Source organism: Dromiciops gliroides, chromosome 4, assembly GCF_019393635.1.
Source record: "Dromiciops gliroides isolate mDroGli1 chromosome 4, mDroGli1.pri, whole genome shotgun sequence".
NCBI lineage: Eukaryota > Metazoa > Chordata > Mammalia > Microbiotheria > Microbiotheriidae > Dromiciops > Dromiciops gliroides.
The window spans coordinates 339870134-339889167 of NC_057864.1; the positions used below are offsets into that span (position 1 = coordinate 339870134).

General features: G+C 50.1%; 1 protein-coding gene across 1 annotated transcript; it reads right to left on the bottom strand.

Moving 5' to 3' along the window:
• Positions 1-87: 87 nt before the first annotated feature.
• MICAL1 (microtubule associated monooxygenase, calponin and LIM domain containing 1) lies at positions 88-17962 on the bottom strand. Its single transcript, XM_044003564.1, has 25 exons — positions 17679-17962; positions 15396-15673; positions 15027-15234; positions 14732-14836; positions 14460-14564; positions 13741-13896; positions 12853-12953; positions 9535-9792; positions 9190-9305; positions 8840-8966; positions 8580-8664; positions 7348-7495; positions 6571-6761; positions 5255-5343; positions 4694-4735; positions 4459-4542; positions 3457-3613; positions 3075-3151; positions 2154-2451; positions 1910-2025; positions 1240-1353; positions 958-1051; positions 693-792; positions 525-598; positions 88-394 (listed from the first exon to the last, which is right to left on the bottom strand). The coding sequence occupies exons 2-25, from the start codon at positions 15651-15653 to the stop codon at positions 246-248; spliced, it is 3252 nt and encodes a 1083-aa protein (XP_043859499.1). The 5' UTR covers positions 15654-15673; positions 17679-17962; the 3' UTR covers positions 88-245.
• Positions 17963-19034: the final 1072 nt, after the last annotated feature.

A 19034-nucleotide genomic window follows, 5' to 3' on the forward strand; every position in this document is an offset into this window, starting at 1 on the left:
ACTGGAGGGGGCAGGAGGGTAGAGTGGGAGGCTTTTTCTATAACCCCAAGCCGAACACTAGAGCCAGCCTGAATCCAATGCATCTTTTTTATTGCTGGCATGTGGCGGGTCTCCCAGGGGCCCAGTTGAACATGGCCAAGAACGCCCGTGGAATCCAGAGCCAGGGCCCAGCTAAGCTGCACGGAGGAGCCCAGGTAGTACCTTGGGGAAGTTTGGCAGTGAAAGCAGCAACAGCAGGGACCCCCTCATCCTTGGTCCCCAGCCCCCTGTGCTAGCTCACTGAGCCGACACTCCTCACGGAAGCGGATCAGGGCGTCTCTCTGTTTCACCACGTCTAGTAGCTGCTTCAACATTTGTTCTTCAGCCTGCTTCTCTGTGGCTGTCTTCAGGGCCTCTGAAGGAAGCAAAGGGAGGTCTTAGAGAAGGTGGGCATGAATCACTGCCACCCTCACAACTAGGGCTCCTTCATCCACCAGAAAGAAGCAGCGCCTGGCTTGGGATGCCTCCCCTCCCCGCTTCCTCACCTTCCCTGTCCATGTAGCTTCTCAGCTCCTGGTCCAGCTGCCATTGCTTCTCTTCTAGGCCCAACTCCTGGACCCTATATTGAGGGAGGAGTGAGAGGAAGACAATGAGCTACAGATGCACCAATTGCTTAGGACAGACCCAGAGCCCACCAGTGTCTCTGCGCTTACGTGATCATGAGATCAGCTTCCTCTGCCACCAAACTGTTCTTCTTTTGAACGAGGTCAAGCAGTTTTTCTACCCACAGTTTCTTCTCCTGTTCTGGAGAGCCTGTTTTATGGAGCAGGGCAGGTTAGAAGACATGGAGAATAATGGGACATGACAGAAACAAGATCATCTCAAGAGAAACAGACGGCTCTTGCCTGGAGCCTGGAAGGGGCAGGCAGAGGAGGCAGGAAACACTCCCCGGACCCCCCTCCCCTGGTCTCTACTTACTGCTTTGGCTCCTCAAAGATAACTCCAGCCTCTTGCCCTCTGCCTCGAATTCTCGAAGTGTAGCTTCAATCTCATTAAGACGTCGCTGAATGGCCTAAGGTGAAAGACATGGGAGTTATGGAAGTGCAGGGGGAGAGGATGGGAGGCCCAGGGGGGCCAGACCAGGCCCCAAGGAATGGGGTAGGAATCTGTTCTCTTCCTGTTCCCTTCCCTGCCCCGCTTCTTTCAGGGTCTTGAAAGAGGTCCCATTCCTCTCCTTTGTTCCTTCTATGTGGGTCTCACCTGGGCCTTGCAGAATCTTTTCATCTCTTCCTCTTTGGCTCTGCGCAGCAATGTCCGCCGCCATGTTGGGTACTTCTCCATGGTGCCCGAATTCTTGGCAATGTTCAGTAGGGTCTGTGACAGGGCCAAGCAGGTCAGGAATGGGGCCAGGGGCCGCCCCAGGACCTGTGCCAGATATCCCTAGTGAATGGGTTCTTAGAAGGGGGTAAGGGAAGAGGAGGACGGAGTTTGGGATGGTGAGGGTATAAGATCTGGACTGGACCTTGGGAAGGGGGAGAGGCAGGACTTTTGGGTTAGGGCTTAGTAGGGAAGTCTGAGGGTTGAAAGGAATAAGAAGATATTCTCTCTCCAGTGAGATTGTCAGCTCTTTGAAGAGCTCATTCATGCCTCATTCTTTTCCCACAGACCCACAATATGTCTGTCACAGAGGCTGTGGGTATAGAGGATAGGAAAACCCGAGTTCAAGTGCTGCTTCCAACATATATGCTGGCTGGATGACCTCAGACAAGTCACCTAACTTCTTCCTTCCCCACTAACTTACTAGGACTCTAAATTGCAAAGAAGATGGCAAAAGGCCTTGGGAGTAGAAGTCCCTACATTGACAAAGTCAGGTTCATTCCTATGTCACAAGGCTAGGCACTTCTTAGTCCTTTCACTGCTCCCCACTCACCTGTTCTACAGAGAAGGTTAAAACCAGGTCTTCTTCCTCTCCTTCTTCTTCCTCACTGGAGGAGGCACCCTCATCTTCCTCCTCCTCCATATTTGAAGCAACTGTGCTAAGGAGTTCTGTACGGGGGAGGAGCAGACGAGGCCCCAGAGCCTCACTTTTACCCTCGTTCCCCACGCCCCACTCCTGCCCTAGAGCTTTCACTTTTAGGAATTCCAGCCCTTCCCCACTGTGGTTAGCCAGGTACCTGATGAGGGAGAAAGCAAGGTTTGTGGTAACCTCTGGACAGGCGCTCCCCAACCTGCAAAGCTGCCCTCTAGGGCCTGACGTGCCAAGACAGAACAACTTCGAGGAGGTTTGGGGGGTCCTTCCACCTCAGCATCCTGGTTAAGGTTAAGTGACGACAGCCACTGGCGTTCAGGGCTGGAGAGTCTGATCAGTTTTCTTGAAGGCTTCTTAGGAGGACCTTCCATCTCCTGGGGAGTCGTGGGTGCCACGGGGGACACTGCCGTGCCTTCTTTTTCTTCATTCTTACCAGGAGGTTCCTGGAAGAGCCAAGATACACAGTTGTTGCCTTAAGACTGGCCTTTCACTCTTTCCAAGCATTAAACTAACCTGGGATAGACAATCTGCTGGAAATGTCATATATTCACCACTTAAAGTTCATCAAAATGCTATCTACCTCCAGGGAGAGAACTGATGAACTCTGAAGCATTCTCTTTTACTTTATTTTTCTTGGGGTTTTTTGGGTCTGTGTTTTGCAACATGGTTCATATGGAAACATATTTTGCATGACTTCACATGTATAATTTTTTTTTTTTTTTAGTGAGGCAATGGGGGTTAAGTGACTTGCCAAGGGTCACACAGCTAGTAAGTGTTAAGTGTCTGAGGCCAGATTTGAACCTAGGTACTCCTGACTCCAGGGCCGGTGCTCTATCCACTGCGCCACCTAGCTGCCCCCCCACATGTATAATTGATATAAAATCGCTTGCCTTCTCAAGGACAAAGGGGGAAGGAGAGAATTTGGACCTCAAATTAAAAAAAAAATGTTAAAATTTGTATTATTGCGAAATATTTAACAAAATAAAAATATGCTGGGGAAAAAAAAATCAACCTTCATCCATTCATTCAAACCCATCCCCTGCCCTGAGGCACCTGCTACTCTTACCTGTTCTTTGGGGGCCTGATCATCACAGACATTTATGCTGTCAGACTGAGGGAAATGTAGGAGGCAGTAGAAGTGGCCTGAGGATGAGAAAGGTTATGGGGAGGTGACCTGACAGAAGCTTGGTTCCATCAGTCCCGTTCCCCACCATTCCCATGGTGGGCAAGGACCCATAGTAGGTCAGAGACCTACTAAGAGCCCAAACTTGGGAGTCTTAGTAGGGGGTAGAGAGAAGGTATTGAGAAAAAAAAATGAGATGGAACCAGTGTTGACTTAGCTCATAACTGGGAAGCTCCCTCTTTCTGAACCTCGGTTTCTCCAAATAAGAAACAGAGAATCCTGGCCTAGTGCCCCAATTCCTCCAGCTTCCTGGAAATCCCCTCACCATCTTCAGGGTGCTGCCGGTAACCTTCTGGCCACAGAGGGGCCTCACAGCTGTGGCAGTGGAAGCAGCTCCGGTGGAAGAAGCGGCCATCCGCACAGATTCGCTCCAGGATGTAGAGACGCTCCCCACACAAGGAGCACAAGTCACTAGCCTCCGCCTACCTCCCAAGGAAGCCAGAAGAACAAAGGGGACAAAGAATGATGGCTTCAAACCTGGTTCTCCTAGCAACTGGAGGTTGGTTCTTCCTACGCCTTTCTTCTGATCCTCCCCTTCTACCTCCCACCCCCGAACCTGCTTCAGGCTCTTATCTGGGCCCAGTTACATATGCTATTTTTTTTTTTTTTGCGGGGCAATGAGGGTTAAGTGACTTGCCCAGGGTCACACAGCTAGTAAGTGTTAAGCGTCTGAGGCCGGATTTGAACTCAGGTACTCTTGAATTCAAGGCTGGTGCTTTATCCACTGTGCAACCTAGCTGCCCCTTACATATGCTATTAATTCTGTTCTTGTTCAGTCATTTCAGTCCCATCTGATTCTTTGTGATCCCATTTGAGGTTTTCTTGGCCGAGATACTAGAATGGTCTGCTATTCCCTTCTCCAGTTCATTTTACAGATGAGGAAACTGAGGCAAAATAGGGTTGTTTTTTTTGTTTGTTTTGTTTTTTGGTTTTTTTGTGGGGCAGTGGGAGTTAAGTGACTTGCCCAGAGCCACACAGCTAGTTAAGTGTCAAGTGTCTGAGGCCGGATTTGAACTCAGGTACTCCTGAATCCAGAGCCGGTGCTTTATCCACTGTGCCACCTAGCTGCCCCCCAAAATAGGGTTTTAAAAGACTTGCCCAGGGTCACCCAGCTAGCAAGTGTCTGAGGCCAGATTTGGAGTCTCCCTGATTCCAGGCCGGACACTCTCTACCCACCTCGTGCTCCCTATTAGTTCTATTATTCACTTTGAGGCCACCACAGATGTTCCTTGTCTTTCCAGCCCTGTCCAGAAGCCACAGTGCTCACCTCTTGGTCTGCTGGCAGAGGATTCAGTGGAGTTATTGGCTGCAGGAGGGTGGGTTCAGTGGGACTTGGCATCTTGGCCTCGGACTAAAAGACCATTCAGACATTAGGGTCGGAAGGGAGACACAACCGGGCATGAGTGAGTGGCATGAGAGGATGGTGAACAGAAAGGATAAGGTTAAAAAACGAAAGAGGAGAGAGGGGAGGAGGTTGGCTATTGCCCTACTGTGGTGCTTACCTCTATCCGAGGCTTCTTGCCACCGCTGTCCTCTCCATTCTCCTGGAAAAACCCACAACCAGCTTAGAACTGGGCTTTACTATCCCTCCATTCCCAGCGTTTTTGGTCCTTTTACCATCCCCCACTGTCCTCAACCACCTTGGCCAAACATGTGGCCTTGGGCAGGCTATTTTTCTTCTCTGCCTCAGTTTCCCATTTATAACTGAGGGCTCTGGTTTGCATGATCTGTAAGGTTCTTGGGGGTTTTTGTTTGTTTGTTTGTTTGTTTTTGTTTTGCAGGCAATGGGGGTTAAGTGACTTGCCCAGGGTCACACAGCTAGGAAGTGTTAAGTGTCTGAGGCCGGATTTGAACTCAGGTACTCCTGGATCTAGGGCTGGTGCTTTAACCACTGCGCCATCTAGCTGCCCGGATCTGTAAGGTTCTAACTATCACTCAGCTATCACTCTTGAAGCTCCCTATTACAGGAAACCCCTGATAGGAGCTAACAGGAGAGGATGACTGTACGGAGCCCCCCAGTCCCTTTTAACTCTGCCCTACCCCAACACTTCCATAATCCCCACCTGGGAATGGTTCCTCTGCAGTGTCCTCTGCAGCTTGCTCAGGAACAGGACAGCACTGGCAGTCCCGGAAGAGAGGGGACAAACGGGACCTGAGGAAAAAGACAGACACTTTGGCCACTGGCACGGAGAACCTACACACTCCCTCCCAGATTGGACCTTCCACCTTGGTGCCTGAAATAGTCTGGAGAAGGTTAAGTGACTTGCCCAGGGTCACACAGCTAGTAAGTGCCAAGTGTTTGAGGCCGCATTTGAACTCAAGTCCTCCTGAATCCAGGGCCCGTGCTTTATCCACTGCGCCACCTAGCTGCCCCAAGGATTCTTTTTTTTTTTTTTAGTGAGGCAATTGGGGTTAAGTGACTTGCCCAGGGTCACACAGCTAATAAGTGTTAAGTGTCTGAGGCCAGATTTGAACTCAGGTACTCCTGACTCCAGGGCTGGTGCTCTATCCACTGCGCCACCTAGCAGCCCAGGATTCATTCTTAATATCTTGCCTTGACTCCCTCTTTCTCTAGGGTCCCCTAAAAAGGAAGCATTTACTTAGAATCATTTAAAATAAAGTATTTCTTTACAAGGGCAACTAGGTGGCATATCAGATAGAGAGTATCTGGCCTGGAGTCAGGAACTCATCTTTCTGAGTTCAAATCTGGCCTCAGACACTTACTAGCTGTGTGACCCCGGGCAAGTCACTTAATTCTGTTTACCTCAGTTTCCTCATCTATAAAATGAGCTAGAGAAGAAAATGGCAAACCACTGAAGTATCTTTGCCATGACAACCCTAAATGGGGTCACAAAGAGTCAGACATGATCGTACAACAACAATAATTTCTTTACAAGGGCAGCAAGGTGGTACAGTGGATAGAGTGCCAGGCCTAGAGTCAGAAAGAACTGAGTTCAAAGATGACCTCAGACAGGTTCTAGCTGTGTCACCCTGAACAAGTCATTTCACCTCTGCCTCAGTTTATTAATCTATAAAGTAGAGATAATAATAGCATCTACCTCCCAAGGTAGTTGTGAGGACCCAGTGCAATAGTAGAGGTAAAGTGCTTTGCAAACCTTAAAGCACTATATAAATGCTAACTGCTATCATCATTTTCTTCATCCTTCTCCTCATCACCACAATGAGTTCTACCAGGCTTGTGTGAAAGCATTATTCTTTGGTGGCTTAGAGGCTGGTAGTACTAACTCATATCTGAATGGCTACAAAGTGTCATACAAGAATAATTACCCCCATTTTACAGATGAAGAAACTGAGGCTCAGCAGGGATCAAATAGCTGGGCTGTTCATTCCCATTACCAGAGGCCCTATAGAGAGATACCTGGGCTATGAGGAGTCCTTCCAAAGGCACTGTAGAAATGGGTGAGGTAGGCAATGAGACCCAGTGGATTACTTCCAGCCACCAGCACTTGTGGAGAGATCACCGGTGCGATGCCCAACTCTTGTTCGGCCAGCTTGACTGCCAAGGCTGTGGTCTCTAGAGCTCCAGCCCCTTGCAGGGTAGAGAAGTCACTAGGGACAAGGGTGAAAGAGAAGGCCTACATAGTAAGGGAATGGAATCATCGGGGTAGAAGGGAAGGGAGAGGAAAGGAGTCATGGGAAGGCAATGATCGGTTGTGGAGCTGGGGGAGAATCGGGTCAGTGGGAGAGGGGATCACACTAAGGGTAGAAAGAGAAGGGGACAGGAAGTTAACAGGGGAAGTCTCGTTCCCCATTTGGCAACCCTTACAGACATAAACTCTGGGCAGAATTATGCATAACTGTGGGGGGTGGGGGGGGCAGCTAGGTGGCACAGTGGATAAAGCACCGGCCCTGGATTCAGGAGGATCTGAGTTCAAATCCGGCCTCAGACACTTGACACTTACTAGCTGTGTGACCCAGGGCAAGTCACTTAACCCTCATTGCCTTGCCAAAACAACCCCCAAAAAACCACACAAACAAAAAAATGAATTAAACATAACTGGGACCTAAGTGGGGGGGATCTCAATTATTAAACAAGATCACTGACTATCCCCTTCCCCAGGGGTTTATAGCATCTCCCACCAATTCCTCTCCACATCCTCCTCCCCCATGACCAGCCCTCACCCCCGTCACTCACAGCAAACTGGGTCGGAGCCGGTGCACCAAAGCACAAAGTGCCCGCCCATCAGCCCAAGAGGACGAGAAGTCTGTGACCTGAACACCTGGGTATCCAGCTGTCTGCTTCTGGCACCAGAGAAGCAGCTCCTCCTGGGTGCCTGCCTGTCCTGGAAGGCAGGGGGAAAGGTCATCTGTGCTCCTAGAAATCGCACCCGACAGAGATCTAGAGGGTCCTAGCACTGATCTGATTGTAGGGCAGGCGGCAGGGAGGCAGAGGAGACCTAGCATCACCACCGTCACCACTCATGTCTGTGCAGCACTTTGTGTTACAACTGCTCTCTTACATGAGGTCTTGTTTCCCAGTTTACAGATGACAAAACTAAGGTAGCGAATAGGGAAGTGATTTGCTCAGAGTCATACCTAGGCAGCCAGCTGCTATGGTGGAGAGATCGCTGGACTTGGAGATGGGAGGACCTCAGACACTTACTAGCGGGGTGCCCCTGGATTAAGACCCTTAATGTGTCCAAGCCTGAGTTCCTCATCTGTAAGGTGAGGACAATAACAGCACCTATTTCACTGGGTTGCTACCGGGATCAAACAAGATAACGTAAATTGATTTGCAAATGGTAAAGCGCCTTATGAATGAATGCTACCTATTGTGATTCTCATCATTGTTTTTCACACATTCAATAAGTTGGTCTCCTGACTCCAAATTCACTGGTATTTTTATTCCACCACATGCTCTCTCTTCTCGATGGCATTATTGGCAGTGGTAAGCCCTGACACTGGGTCAGTAGGAGCTCTTCCTTGGGGTAGGCTGAGGATCCCCCTTCGTGGGGAGCATGGACCATTTTCCTGGTACCACAAGAGGAACCAGGGCATAAGGAGGGCAAGAATACCCATCCATCTGAACTACCTTTGCCACCTGGACTCTCTGAGCCCCTCCCCACTGGTGGTGGGGGAAGAAAGAGGGGCACAGGGAAGACTTAACTCAGGGGCCTATCAGGGACAGCGGCTGATCTGGCTGGGCACACAAGGCATCAGGATGTAGACAGAAAAGGAAGCTGGCCTGGAGAAGGAAAGGGATTTTTTTTGAGAGGGGCAAGGGGTAGTTTCTTAAGACAGGCAGGGCCAGGAGAGGTCTCTGTGCCACTCACTATTCTTCAGAATCGGGGTGGATCACACAGGGGTCGAGGTAGGGGCAGAATGCATGGCATCAGAGACAGACAAGAGAGGGCCGGGCCCACTCACCAGCAGCAGGCAGCTTTGTCGAATCTGTCTTGTCACTCCTCCTCCGCTCTAGCTGCTTGCCCTCTGTATCATAAAGATCTCGGACCTAGAATTGGACCGTGCTCGTTTCAGATTATTAAATGATCCTCCTTCCCCCCACCAACCCAGGTCCACCTAAATCCATTTCTGTCCACAGCTCAGTCCATCATGAACTCAAGCCGATCCATACTGGGAGAGCGAAAGGGCAGGGGATAGGCAGGAAGGGGAGGAGGATGACTGACCTGTTGGGGAGTCACAGAGCGGAGATTCAGGTTGGGATATCGAGAAGCCGGGTCTAGGGTATACTGGGCTATGTTGCGATGCATGTTTTCAGGGGAGGTCTGTGATAAGAGCTGGTACAGGCTCTCCCTGAAGGTAAGAAAGGGGAGGGGGAGGGTTGGGGGGGATGTCGGTAAGCGGCAGAATGATGCCTATGGAGGAGGTTGGTGAGTTTCCATCATCATGGAGAGCCCGTCACCATTGTTCCCTCCATTCATCAAAAACTCGCTGCCAATGAGTGCCCTGCTGTACAATCTCACACATCCTCTCCATCTCCTCCTCCTCCAGTGTGGTCCTTGGCCCTGGTGCTCACCTCTGCGCCAGAACTTCGAGGGGCTGAGTACCCCCTGCCCACTGCTTCACCATCCAGGCTGCGTCAAAGGCTGCTAAGAAGCCACGGGCCACCCCAGTGCCCAACGGCCAAAAGGGCTGGAGGAACATTGAAGTAATAAGGAACAAAGCACACCTGGGAAGGGGGGCATTCACTCCCTCCACATGCCCTCCATCTGGTCAGGTCCATGTTCGAAGTTACAAATGCTAAGAACCAGAGAGAGCATCTTCTCTCCTCTTCCCTCGTTCTTCCCTATCCCATAATCACCAGGCAGCCCTCCCGCTGCCCCCTCACCTCCACCAGGTGGCCCTCCCGCTGCCCCCTCACCTCCACCAGACAGTCTCCCACTAGCTCCAGCAGCACTCGGGACCCATGCTTCTCTTGCACCCGTGCAGCGCTCTCCGCTCTTGTCATGCTTGTGAAGTCGAAGGCGGCAACATCGGGCCGGCCACGAGCGTCACAGGCAAACTCTGGGTTGCCTAGCTTGCCATGGGTGGCAAAGTCAGCAGCAGCACGGGCAAAGCGGTGTAGGGCCTCCGGTACTATGTTGTCCCGGCCCAGAAGCTGATCTGTGTCTGCAAAGTCCTGGAGGCCACCAGGGACAGAATCAAAGACCCAGAAAATCAGCCAGAAAGTGAGATTTGGGAGGAATCTTAGAAGCCACCTCGGCCACTGCTCACTGGCCACGGAAGGAAATGGATTAGGGTGCAGAGGCTTGGAGGGAGCTGGTGGAGATCAGATCACCAGCATGGCAGAGTTGGGATCTGAACCCAAGCCTCTGTCTGTCTCCCAGGCTTACGCTCTTTGGGGGACTTCAGCTGCTGTGCTGGGGGACCCCTGCTTCCTGCACATTTGCTGTCCAGCCTCAGGACCCCAAAGGTACCACTGTCACCCACTAAAAATCACTCATGGGCATCTGTTGTGGAAGTGGGGTGGGAAACCACTGTGAACAATTGTTGAACCCTGTCCAATCACACCTACCAGGCAGGTACATAAGCTTAGAGTTAAGAGGATCTGAGTTCGAACCCTGACACGGATACTTATTGGTTATCTGGACAAACCACTTTACCTTTCTCAGCCTCAGTTCCCTCTTCTGCAAAAATGGGCATAATAACAGCACCCCCTCCCAAAACTCCAGGGTGAGGATTAAGTGAGACAATATATCTCACAAACTTTGCAAATATCCAAGTGACCCATAAATGCTGGCTGTTATTACAATGAAGTGTGTCTCCCGTTTTTTGGCAAAGAGGCAGGGGTGGGGAAGGTGGGGGAAGGGATCAGACAAGCCATTTTTCAGTGCCCATCACCCGACACAATTATGCTAAGTGCTTTACAAATAATTGCTAAGATTTCTATAGCACTCACCATTTGCTAGACACTGTTTATAAATATTCCCTCACTTGATCCTCACAAGAACCCTGGGAGGGAGATGGTATTATTACTCCCGTTTTACAGATGATACCCAGACAAACAGAGGTTAGATGATTTGCTCAGGGTCACACAGGTAGTAAGTACCTGAGGCAGGATTTAAATTCAAGTCTTCCTGAGTCCTGGCCCAGCACTCTTTCCACTGCGCCCTCTAGCGGCCTACCAGAGAGGTATAATACACCCATTTTTAGAACTGGGCAATATGCTGATTGGTTTTTGCCTGCCTATATTTACTTCTTGGGGAATCCGGCTTCTATTCATTAGGAGAAATTAAGTGACCAAAAAAAAAAAAAAAAAAAAGGGAAAAAAAGCTTACCCATAGAACATGAAATAAATACACAGAAGAAAACTAAAAGAATCTCATCGGGGACCTAAGCACGCAGCACAACTTTGTTAATACCTGTTAAGTTTAATATGCACTTCTTTAAAAATGTACATGAAAAACTCATGATAGAAGAGGATCTCCAAATCCAAGGGAAAAAAAAAAAGAACTGTGGAGTATAGATGCTGAATGAACCATACTATTTCTTTCGTTTTTGGTGCTGTTGGGGTTTTTTTCTATTTTGAGGTTTTTCATCATTGCTCTGATTTTTTCTCTTATAACAGGACTAATGCAGAAATAGGATTAATGTTATTATGTGTTTATATATGTGTGTATAGATATATATCTCTCTATATATGTATATAGATATATAGATATAACCTATATCAGATTACCTGCTGTCTAGGGGAGGGGAAAGGGGGGGGAGGGAGAAAAATCTGAAATTGTAAAGTTCGTATAAACAAAAGTTGAGAACTATCTTTACATGTAACAGAAAAAATAAAATACCTTATATGTAAAGAAAAAAAATGTACATGAAAAGCCCATGGTTTTGCACACAAGCCGTTTTTGCATCTTCTGGAAGTAATGGAATGTTGGTTTTATTGATGATTAAGTTCATAATAAAAAAAAATAGAGGCAGCTAAGTAGCACAGTGGTTATAGTCAGGAAGTCAGGAAGACTCTGAGTACACCCAGCCAAGTCATTTAACCTTTGTCTGCTTCTACTGTTGTTCTGCAGTTGTTTCAGTGATGTCTGACTCGACCCCTTTTGGAGGTTTTTTTGGCAAAGATATTGGAGTGGTTTACCATTTCCTTCTCCAGACAGATGAGGAAACTGAGGCGAACAGGGTTAAGTGACTTACCCAGGGTCACACAGCTAGTAAGTACCTGAGGCTAGATTTGAACTCAGGAAGATGAGTTTTCCTGACTCTGGTCCTGCCACGCTAGCCACTGTACCCTGCATCAGTTATCCTCATTTCTCTTTGGGCTGTCCTTTGGAACTCTTCTCCACCCTGCCCCACCCCACAAGCTCATTACTGAGATAATCTCATCATCCTGAAAACTCTCATCAGCCTTGGCACTCCACCTTATCACTATCCTCGGGGTCCCTCTGATAGGAAGGTGGGACTATAAACTCTAAATACCCATTTAAGGAGAGACCCCAGCTCAAGTATTCCCTCATTTCTCACCTGGTGGCACGACTGTAGGACTTCTCTCACTGACTTCTCCACCATCCTCTCTACTCCCTCTGTCCCCTTACCCATCACAGCTTTTCAGCTTCCTTTGTCTTTCCAGGTTGATTAGATTGTAAACCCTGGCATAAAGTAGGTGCTTAATAAATGGTGACTGAATGATTGACTTATAAAATGTAGCAATAGGGGGAAGCTAGGTGGGGCAGTGAATAAAGCACCGGCCCTGGATTCAGGAGGACCTGAGTTCAAATCCAGGCTTAGACACTTGATACTTACTAGTTGTGAGACCCTGTGCAAGTCATTTAACCCTCATTGCTCTGCCCCCCCCAATAATAAAATAAAATAAAATGTAGCTATAATAATGGCAACTACCTCCCCAGGTTGTCATGTGGACCAAATAAGATATTTGTAAAGCACTTTGAAAACCTTAAAGCACTATATAAATGCTAGCTATTATTAGTAGGAAAGGAAAAAAATTTTTAAAAGAAATGTTTGGAGCCTGGAGAACTGGTGGGGTTGGTAGGGAAAGACAAGAAAAGTCAGGAGCTGGAAAGGATACCTCTAAGAGTCCATGTGTGCCAACATCCCAGCATGCTGTGCCTCTGCAGCTCTATTCACTGACCTCTCCCCTCCTCTACCAGCCCCTTCTTCGGTCCCATACTTCCCCTCCACATCCAGGCCTGGTTCCCATGCATGCTCCTACCTGACGAAGCACTCCCAGACGAAGGAGACTCTGTTTCTTGGCAGTCATCACGAAGTAATGGGTGTCATCCTTGTAGTAAACAATGTTTTCCAGATCAATGCCTGTTGGGGAAAGAGGGGGCAAGGAAGAAGAAGAGGAGGAGGAAAAAGACAACTTCTGAGTAGAGGGAGTCTCAGGATTGAGGCTTCCTATCATCAGATATCTCCTCAACTCATCACCAGTTGGGATTAAAGGAGAACTGATTTTGGAAAAGGGTGTATGCTGTTGTCTTGTTTTAAAAAAATAATCTAGTACAAGTCTTGGTCTTATCTCAGCAGCCAGACTGGGAGAGATCAGTAGAGGGGGAAGAACCAGGTACTAAAGGGGGAGAGACCAATCACAAGAACTAGACTCCAAGACCCATAAGAGCAGGGGCTATGCTGGGCCCAAAGAGGGGCTCATGTTTATACAGTTCCTGTTTATATAAAGTTTGCAGTGTTTTACATACTCTATGCCCTTTGATTCTTATAACACCCCTATGAAGAAGGTGCTATTAGAATTCTCAATTTTGCAGATGAAGAAACTGAGTCTGAGAGAGTCAAGCGATTTCTGTCCAGGGTCACACTGCTAGTATGTGCCTGAGACAGGATTAGAACTCAGAACATACTGATTCCCAGGCCTAGGGCTCTATCTGTTGTGTTCCCTGAATTACTGACCACTGTTAGACCTCAGGGAGGCGGAGAAAAATAGAGAAAGGGTCTGCTACCTCAATTGTTGCATGCGTGTGTGCACGCACACACAGCCATGTGCCAGGGGATAGAACTTGGGAGTAGGAGGGCTAGGGAAGAGCTGAGACAAGACAGGTAGTGGGATGGAGGGAGCACTCTAAGGGGATGGAAGGGCCCTGACCTGTGGCTTTGAACAGGTTCTGGAAGAAGCTCTGATTGTAGATTCTAGCCACACCGCTGATCTCTGGCACCTGGGTTTCAGCCACTGTGCGTCCATTCACAAAGTTGGCCGTGATGCCAATGGCCAGTTTGCCTCTCATTTCTCTGACTGAGAAACCTGGAGATCAGAGAGATATGGGGAGAATGGGAAGAGATGTGGGGAAAGAAAAATGAATAGGAGTGACCCTGTTGTTGTTTAGGCATTTTTTATTTGTATCTGACTCTTCATGATCCCATTTGGGGGTTTTCTTTTTTTTTCCCTTTTTTTGGAGGACAATGAGGGTTAAGTGACTTGCCCAGGGTCACACAGCTAGTAAGTGTCAAGTGTCTGATTCTGGATTTGAACTCAGGTCCTTCTGAATCCAGGGCCGGTGCTATATCTACTGGGAGTTTTCTTGACAAAGATACTGGAGTGGGTTTCCATTTCTTCCTCATAATATAAATGAAGAAACTGAGGCAAAATAGGGTTAAGTGACTTGCCCAGGGTCACACAGCCTCAAATCTGAGGCCAGATTTGAACTGAGACCCTCCTGACTTCAGGGCTGGTACTCTATCCACAGCACCACCCAGATGCCCTATAGAGTGACCCTGTAAGGTCAGTGGGAGTGGTCTGTGCGTGAAGAGCAAAATCAGCTTGGGAGAGGCTGGCCGAGACATACTCAGGGTAAGGGAGTTACTCACCCTCAGGAATGAATTTACTGCCAGCAGCAGAGATGAGAACATCAAATTCATACTGGGCCAGTTGGTCAGGGGGGCTGGGCTGGAGCTGTGCTCTCCAGCCAATCCCTGAGGGAGAAGGGAGGATGAGAGATGAGAGGAAAATAAGGGATGGGAGCTAGAAGCTGAGAACCAAGAAGGGAGAAGGTAGCATTGAACCCCTCCCCCTCCTCTGAGGCCACAGCCACGGCATCCACTGAATGGGGGGAAAGGGGACAGTTCAGAGAGGTACTTACCCTTGTGAGATGGGGGCAGGAGGCCTGTGAAGGTGACCCCCCAATGAATCTCCACTCCTAGAAGTAATGCCACCTTCAGGAGGAGCAGCTGAAGCTGACGAATACCTGGAGAACAAGAGGATGAAAGTACACAATGAATGCTTTAAAAATGGAAATCAAATTGAGGACGTCCCAGGGGACAAAAGCCCTCCCTCCGACACAGCCCCTATAGTGCCAACCAGGGAGGAGCCATGGCTACCAAACCTCAACCCAGTCACCAGGGGTACCCCGGTTGCCCCCTGCTCCCCCAACTCACTGATGTGGTCCAGGGTGCCCGTGCAGAAGCGCCCATAGAACTTCTTGGCACCAAGCCCCCTCAGGTCTTGGATAGTAAAGGGCCAGAGGTGGAGTACGTTGTGGCGGGAGAACTTGGTACGCTTCTCCACAAGTACCACTCGGGCCCCCAGCAGGGCCAGCTCCACAGCTGTTCGAAGTCCACAGGGCCCTGCTCCTACCACCAGGCACTGCCAGGAAGGGGAGGAGGGAAGAAGGGGAACAGTGTGGGGACAGCAGCCCACCCAGACTCTCTGCCCCCTGAGACCAAATCTCTCCTCCCCCAACTCTGGGGCTCTCCCAGCTTCCATGTCCTGACCCAGGCACCCCCACTCTATCCCCATCTGCCCACCTGAGTGTTGGCACAGGCCTTCCCCTGCTCATAAACAGGATGGGAGGCCCGCTTATCCAGCTTGGCCCACAGGCTCTTAGCATTCCAGTAGTTGAGCTCAGCCTTGAGCTTGTGATACAAGGACAGCCTCCCACCAGGCTCCAGGCCCAGACACATACAGAGGTCTTGGAAACTGCTGAGCACATCCTTGCACAGCTGGGCCTGCAGAAAGTTCTCAAAGAGTCCATGGGCAGGATTCTGGGAAGCAGTGGCTGCCATGGGGGCAGCCAATAGGGGACCTAGGGGAGGGGAAACAACTGGTGAGTGAAAGAGAGAGAGACAGACAGACAGACAGACAGACAGACACGGAGGGAGACAGAGAGATACACAGATACACACACACACACACACACACACACACACACACAGAGGCGCTTCTGGAGGAGGGGAGGAACAGAATGGGAGGAGAGGGGATAGAGGAGTGAGCCCAGCCCTGATTGGCCCCATGGAGCCTGTCAATATCATCAGTTCCCTTTCCCCTCCTCTCACAGCTTTCCAGATCTCTAGAAACAGCTCAGCTTCCTGTGATTCTAAGTGGGATACCAAATTTGGAAATGAAAAATCAGTAGTCCTGGGCACAGTGGGCACTACTTGCACTACTCATCCCTAGGCTCAAAAGAGCCTGCTTGTGTTTCACACCCACTCCCCAAATAAGGCCCCAAGATCAGGACTCTGTCTCAAGGATTCCCAAGGACCTGACAAATACAATCCTAAGTATGTGTGTAGATTCTATGGAATAAGAGTTCTAGGTTCTTCTTCATAAGGAGACTGTGGAAAATAGGTTTACATTTCCAAGGATGGTAAAAGGATCTGGGGCAGAGGAAATAGGGCTAAGAGCGACAAAGGATAAGGAGTGGGAAGCCAAATTCCCAGGCATCACGACTTTCCAAGTCTGCATATCTATCCAGCCTCCAGAGTACTCAGACATCACAGCATCACAGATGCCCCAGCACTATTCTGGGTAATGGACCCCCAGTAACCTAGGGGAAGGAAGTCAGGTTCAAACTGCCTCTGTAATAGATACTTCTCTGCATCAGGCTCCACCTACAACCCCCCAAACCACCTCAAGAATCTAGCAGCCCAGAGGAAGTGGGGGGGGGGCGGAGAGAAGAGACAGGGTAATCATCAGGCAGCCTGGGTCTGTTTTTTGACACACTGTGGTCATGATACTTCCCTCCTGTTAACTTGAGGCTCTTTTGAGGGGCCCTGGAGGAGGACAGGAATGGAAGTCTTTTGCCCTTTCTAACCAGTTTTCTTCTCCTCTGCTCTGTCCCTCCAGTGTGAACCCCCACCTCTGGAATCTCCCCAGCACAAGACCTTCCTTTATTTCTCCAGTCACTAGGGGGGGCAGAGGATAGAAACAGAACTGGGCTGAGACCTTAACTCTCCCCTGGCTGTACCACCATCAGACTCTTTGGGCATAAATGTCCTAATCTGTAAAGTGAGGAAATTGGATTACGATCTCTCATGTCCGTTCAAGCTCTGACAGTCCCTGATCCCATCTAGGGGCATCCAGCCCCTTCTAGTAGTTGAGGGGATGGGCTTGGAGAAGGAAGTCCATGTAGAAGAAATCCCCGGTATCTACTCCTCCCTATCTCAGAAACTGTGTCCACAATGGGGGGGTGGGCAGTAGCAAGGCCGGCAGCAGGTAGATAGAAGCAAAGTGCTCCTGCCTCCGGACACCTGGGCTCACAGCTGTCACTGAGTTGAGCTAGGAAGGCCAAAGGTCGCTGTCAGGGTGGAGATAAAGGAGGGCAAAGGAGAGATACTGGTAGGTAGAGAGGAATATAAAGCACCAGGAACCCTCCAACGTGGCCATCCGTGGGTTCACTTGGGGGAGGGAGAGGAGACTAAACTGGGGGAGAATAAGTCAAAGTCCTAACAGGGATGGGGACACTTAGTGGAAATGATCCCCTTTAACCCTTTGGGAGAGGGGGGGCCTGCTCTGTGGCCTCTTACAGCCCAAAGACCCTCCTTTTTCACTGGGGTCACAGCTGGCAGAGGAAAAGGCTGAGTCTATGCATACCCACGTAGCCCGGGCCCCGGGGGCTCGATGACTCAAGCACATCTCCTGAGGTACAGTCGCCTTGTGGGCGCAGCTCCGGTGCAGGGCACGTACCGGGAGCCGCCTAGCCCTCCTCCCTCACCTGGGGGCCCTTGGTCTGTCCCATAGAGGAGATGCAGAGGAGCAGGGCCAGGGGCAGCGGGGGAGGCACGCGCGTCTGGCACCGCCGGTGCACTTACCGGAGCAGAGGCGCCCAGGACCTGGGATGCAGGGGCGCAGGCCGGCTGGGGAGGGACCAGACGAAAGAGCAGAAAGAGCCGCTTCCTGCTGGGGCCGGGGCAGCAGAGCCGGGGCGGGGTTGGGGGGAGGTGGGGCCCAGAGGGAAGGGAAAGGCGGAGGAAGTGGAGAGGAAGCAGCGTGGAAGCCGGCGAACTGAGCAAAGCCAGCAAAGCAGCCTGGGGCTCCGCCTCGCCCCGCTCCAACCCGGCAGAGTTGTGTGTGGGGCCGGGGACTCCGGGTCCTAACCCAGAGAGGGGCCGCCCCCAGAAGCAGCTGCCTTTATTATCACCGCATGAAGCATCTCATGACTTAAAAGGGCCGGGCCGGCCGATCTCAGGGTCCGCCCCCACTCCACGCGGGGAGCTGCCAGGGCTGGGCTGGGTGGGGTGGGAGAGGGCTCGGGGACTTGCACTCCCCCTGAAGCGGGGGAAGGCCGAGGATGGCTTTGCGCTCAGGGTCCCTGGAGGGTGGGGTAGGGGTTGGCATTTGGTCCCGGAGAGGAAATAGCTCACACTTGGAGCTTAAGAAACTTTTTCACGCCACAAATCCCGTGATGTTGGAAGGGAAAATATTAGTTGCTTCGGCTGATTGAAGGACATTGGGAGTTAAAGAGTGGAGGGGCCCTTGACAGCTCAGCTTGGCCTCCTTCCCCTTCCCACCCCACCCCATCCTCAAAGGTTCCTTTCAGTTGGAAATTTTTAAAAGGGTTATTACCGACTCACATTTTTCTTTCCTTAAAAAGACCATATTGAGGTAAGTCCAAGTGGTACACCCATTTTTGAAGATGAGGAAACCGATTTTCAGTAACTCCCTTGTCCCTGGTCACACAGCTAAGAAGCATCTGAAATGTTATGTGAACCTACGCCAGGATACCCCAAATAAACAAACAAATAAATAAAAACAAAAACAACTAGGTGTCCGAAAAGTCTCAGTGTAGCTTTAAGCTTTCATAGCTTAATCTTAGATCTGGTACCAACAGAGCAAATTATCAAGCCGAGTCCCGGTTTCCTCACCTCTAAAATGGGTGTGATAATATTTGCACTATCTTACCTCATGGGATTTGTCATGAGAAAAGCAAAATGTGACTTATTACAACAAACTGTTTCCTCTCTCCGAACCATTATGGGATCTTTCCTACCAGGATATTTGGACAACTTTATATCCCCTAGCCCAGGCTGGGCGGGGCCTCCTCATGGTTTCTTCGGCCCTTACGGGTGGGCTGAACCAAGAAGAGCAATCTCATCCCCCGAAGCCTTGGGCACAGTTGCTCCCTAGTTAGGTCTGCTATCATGGACCTAAAGAGTAAGCATCTCCTT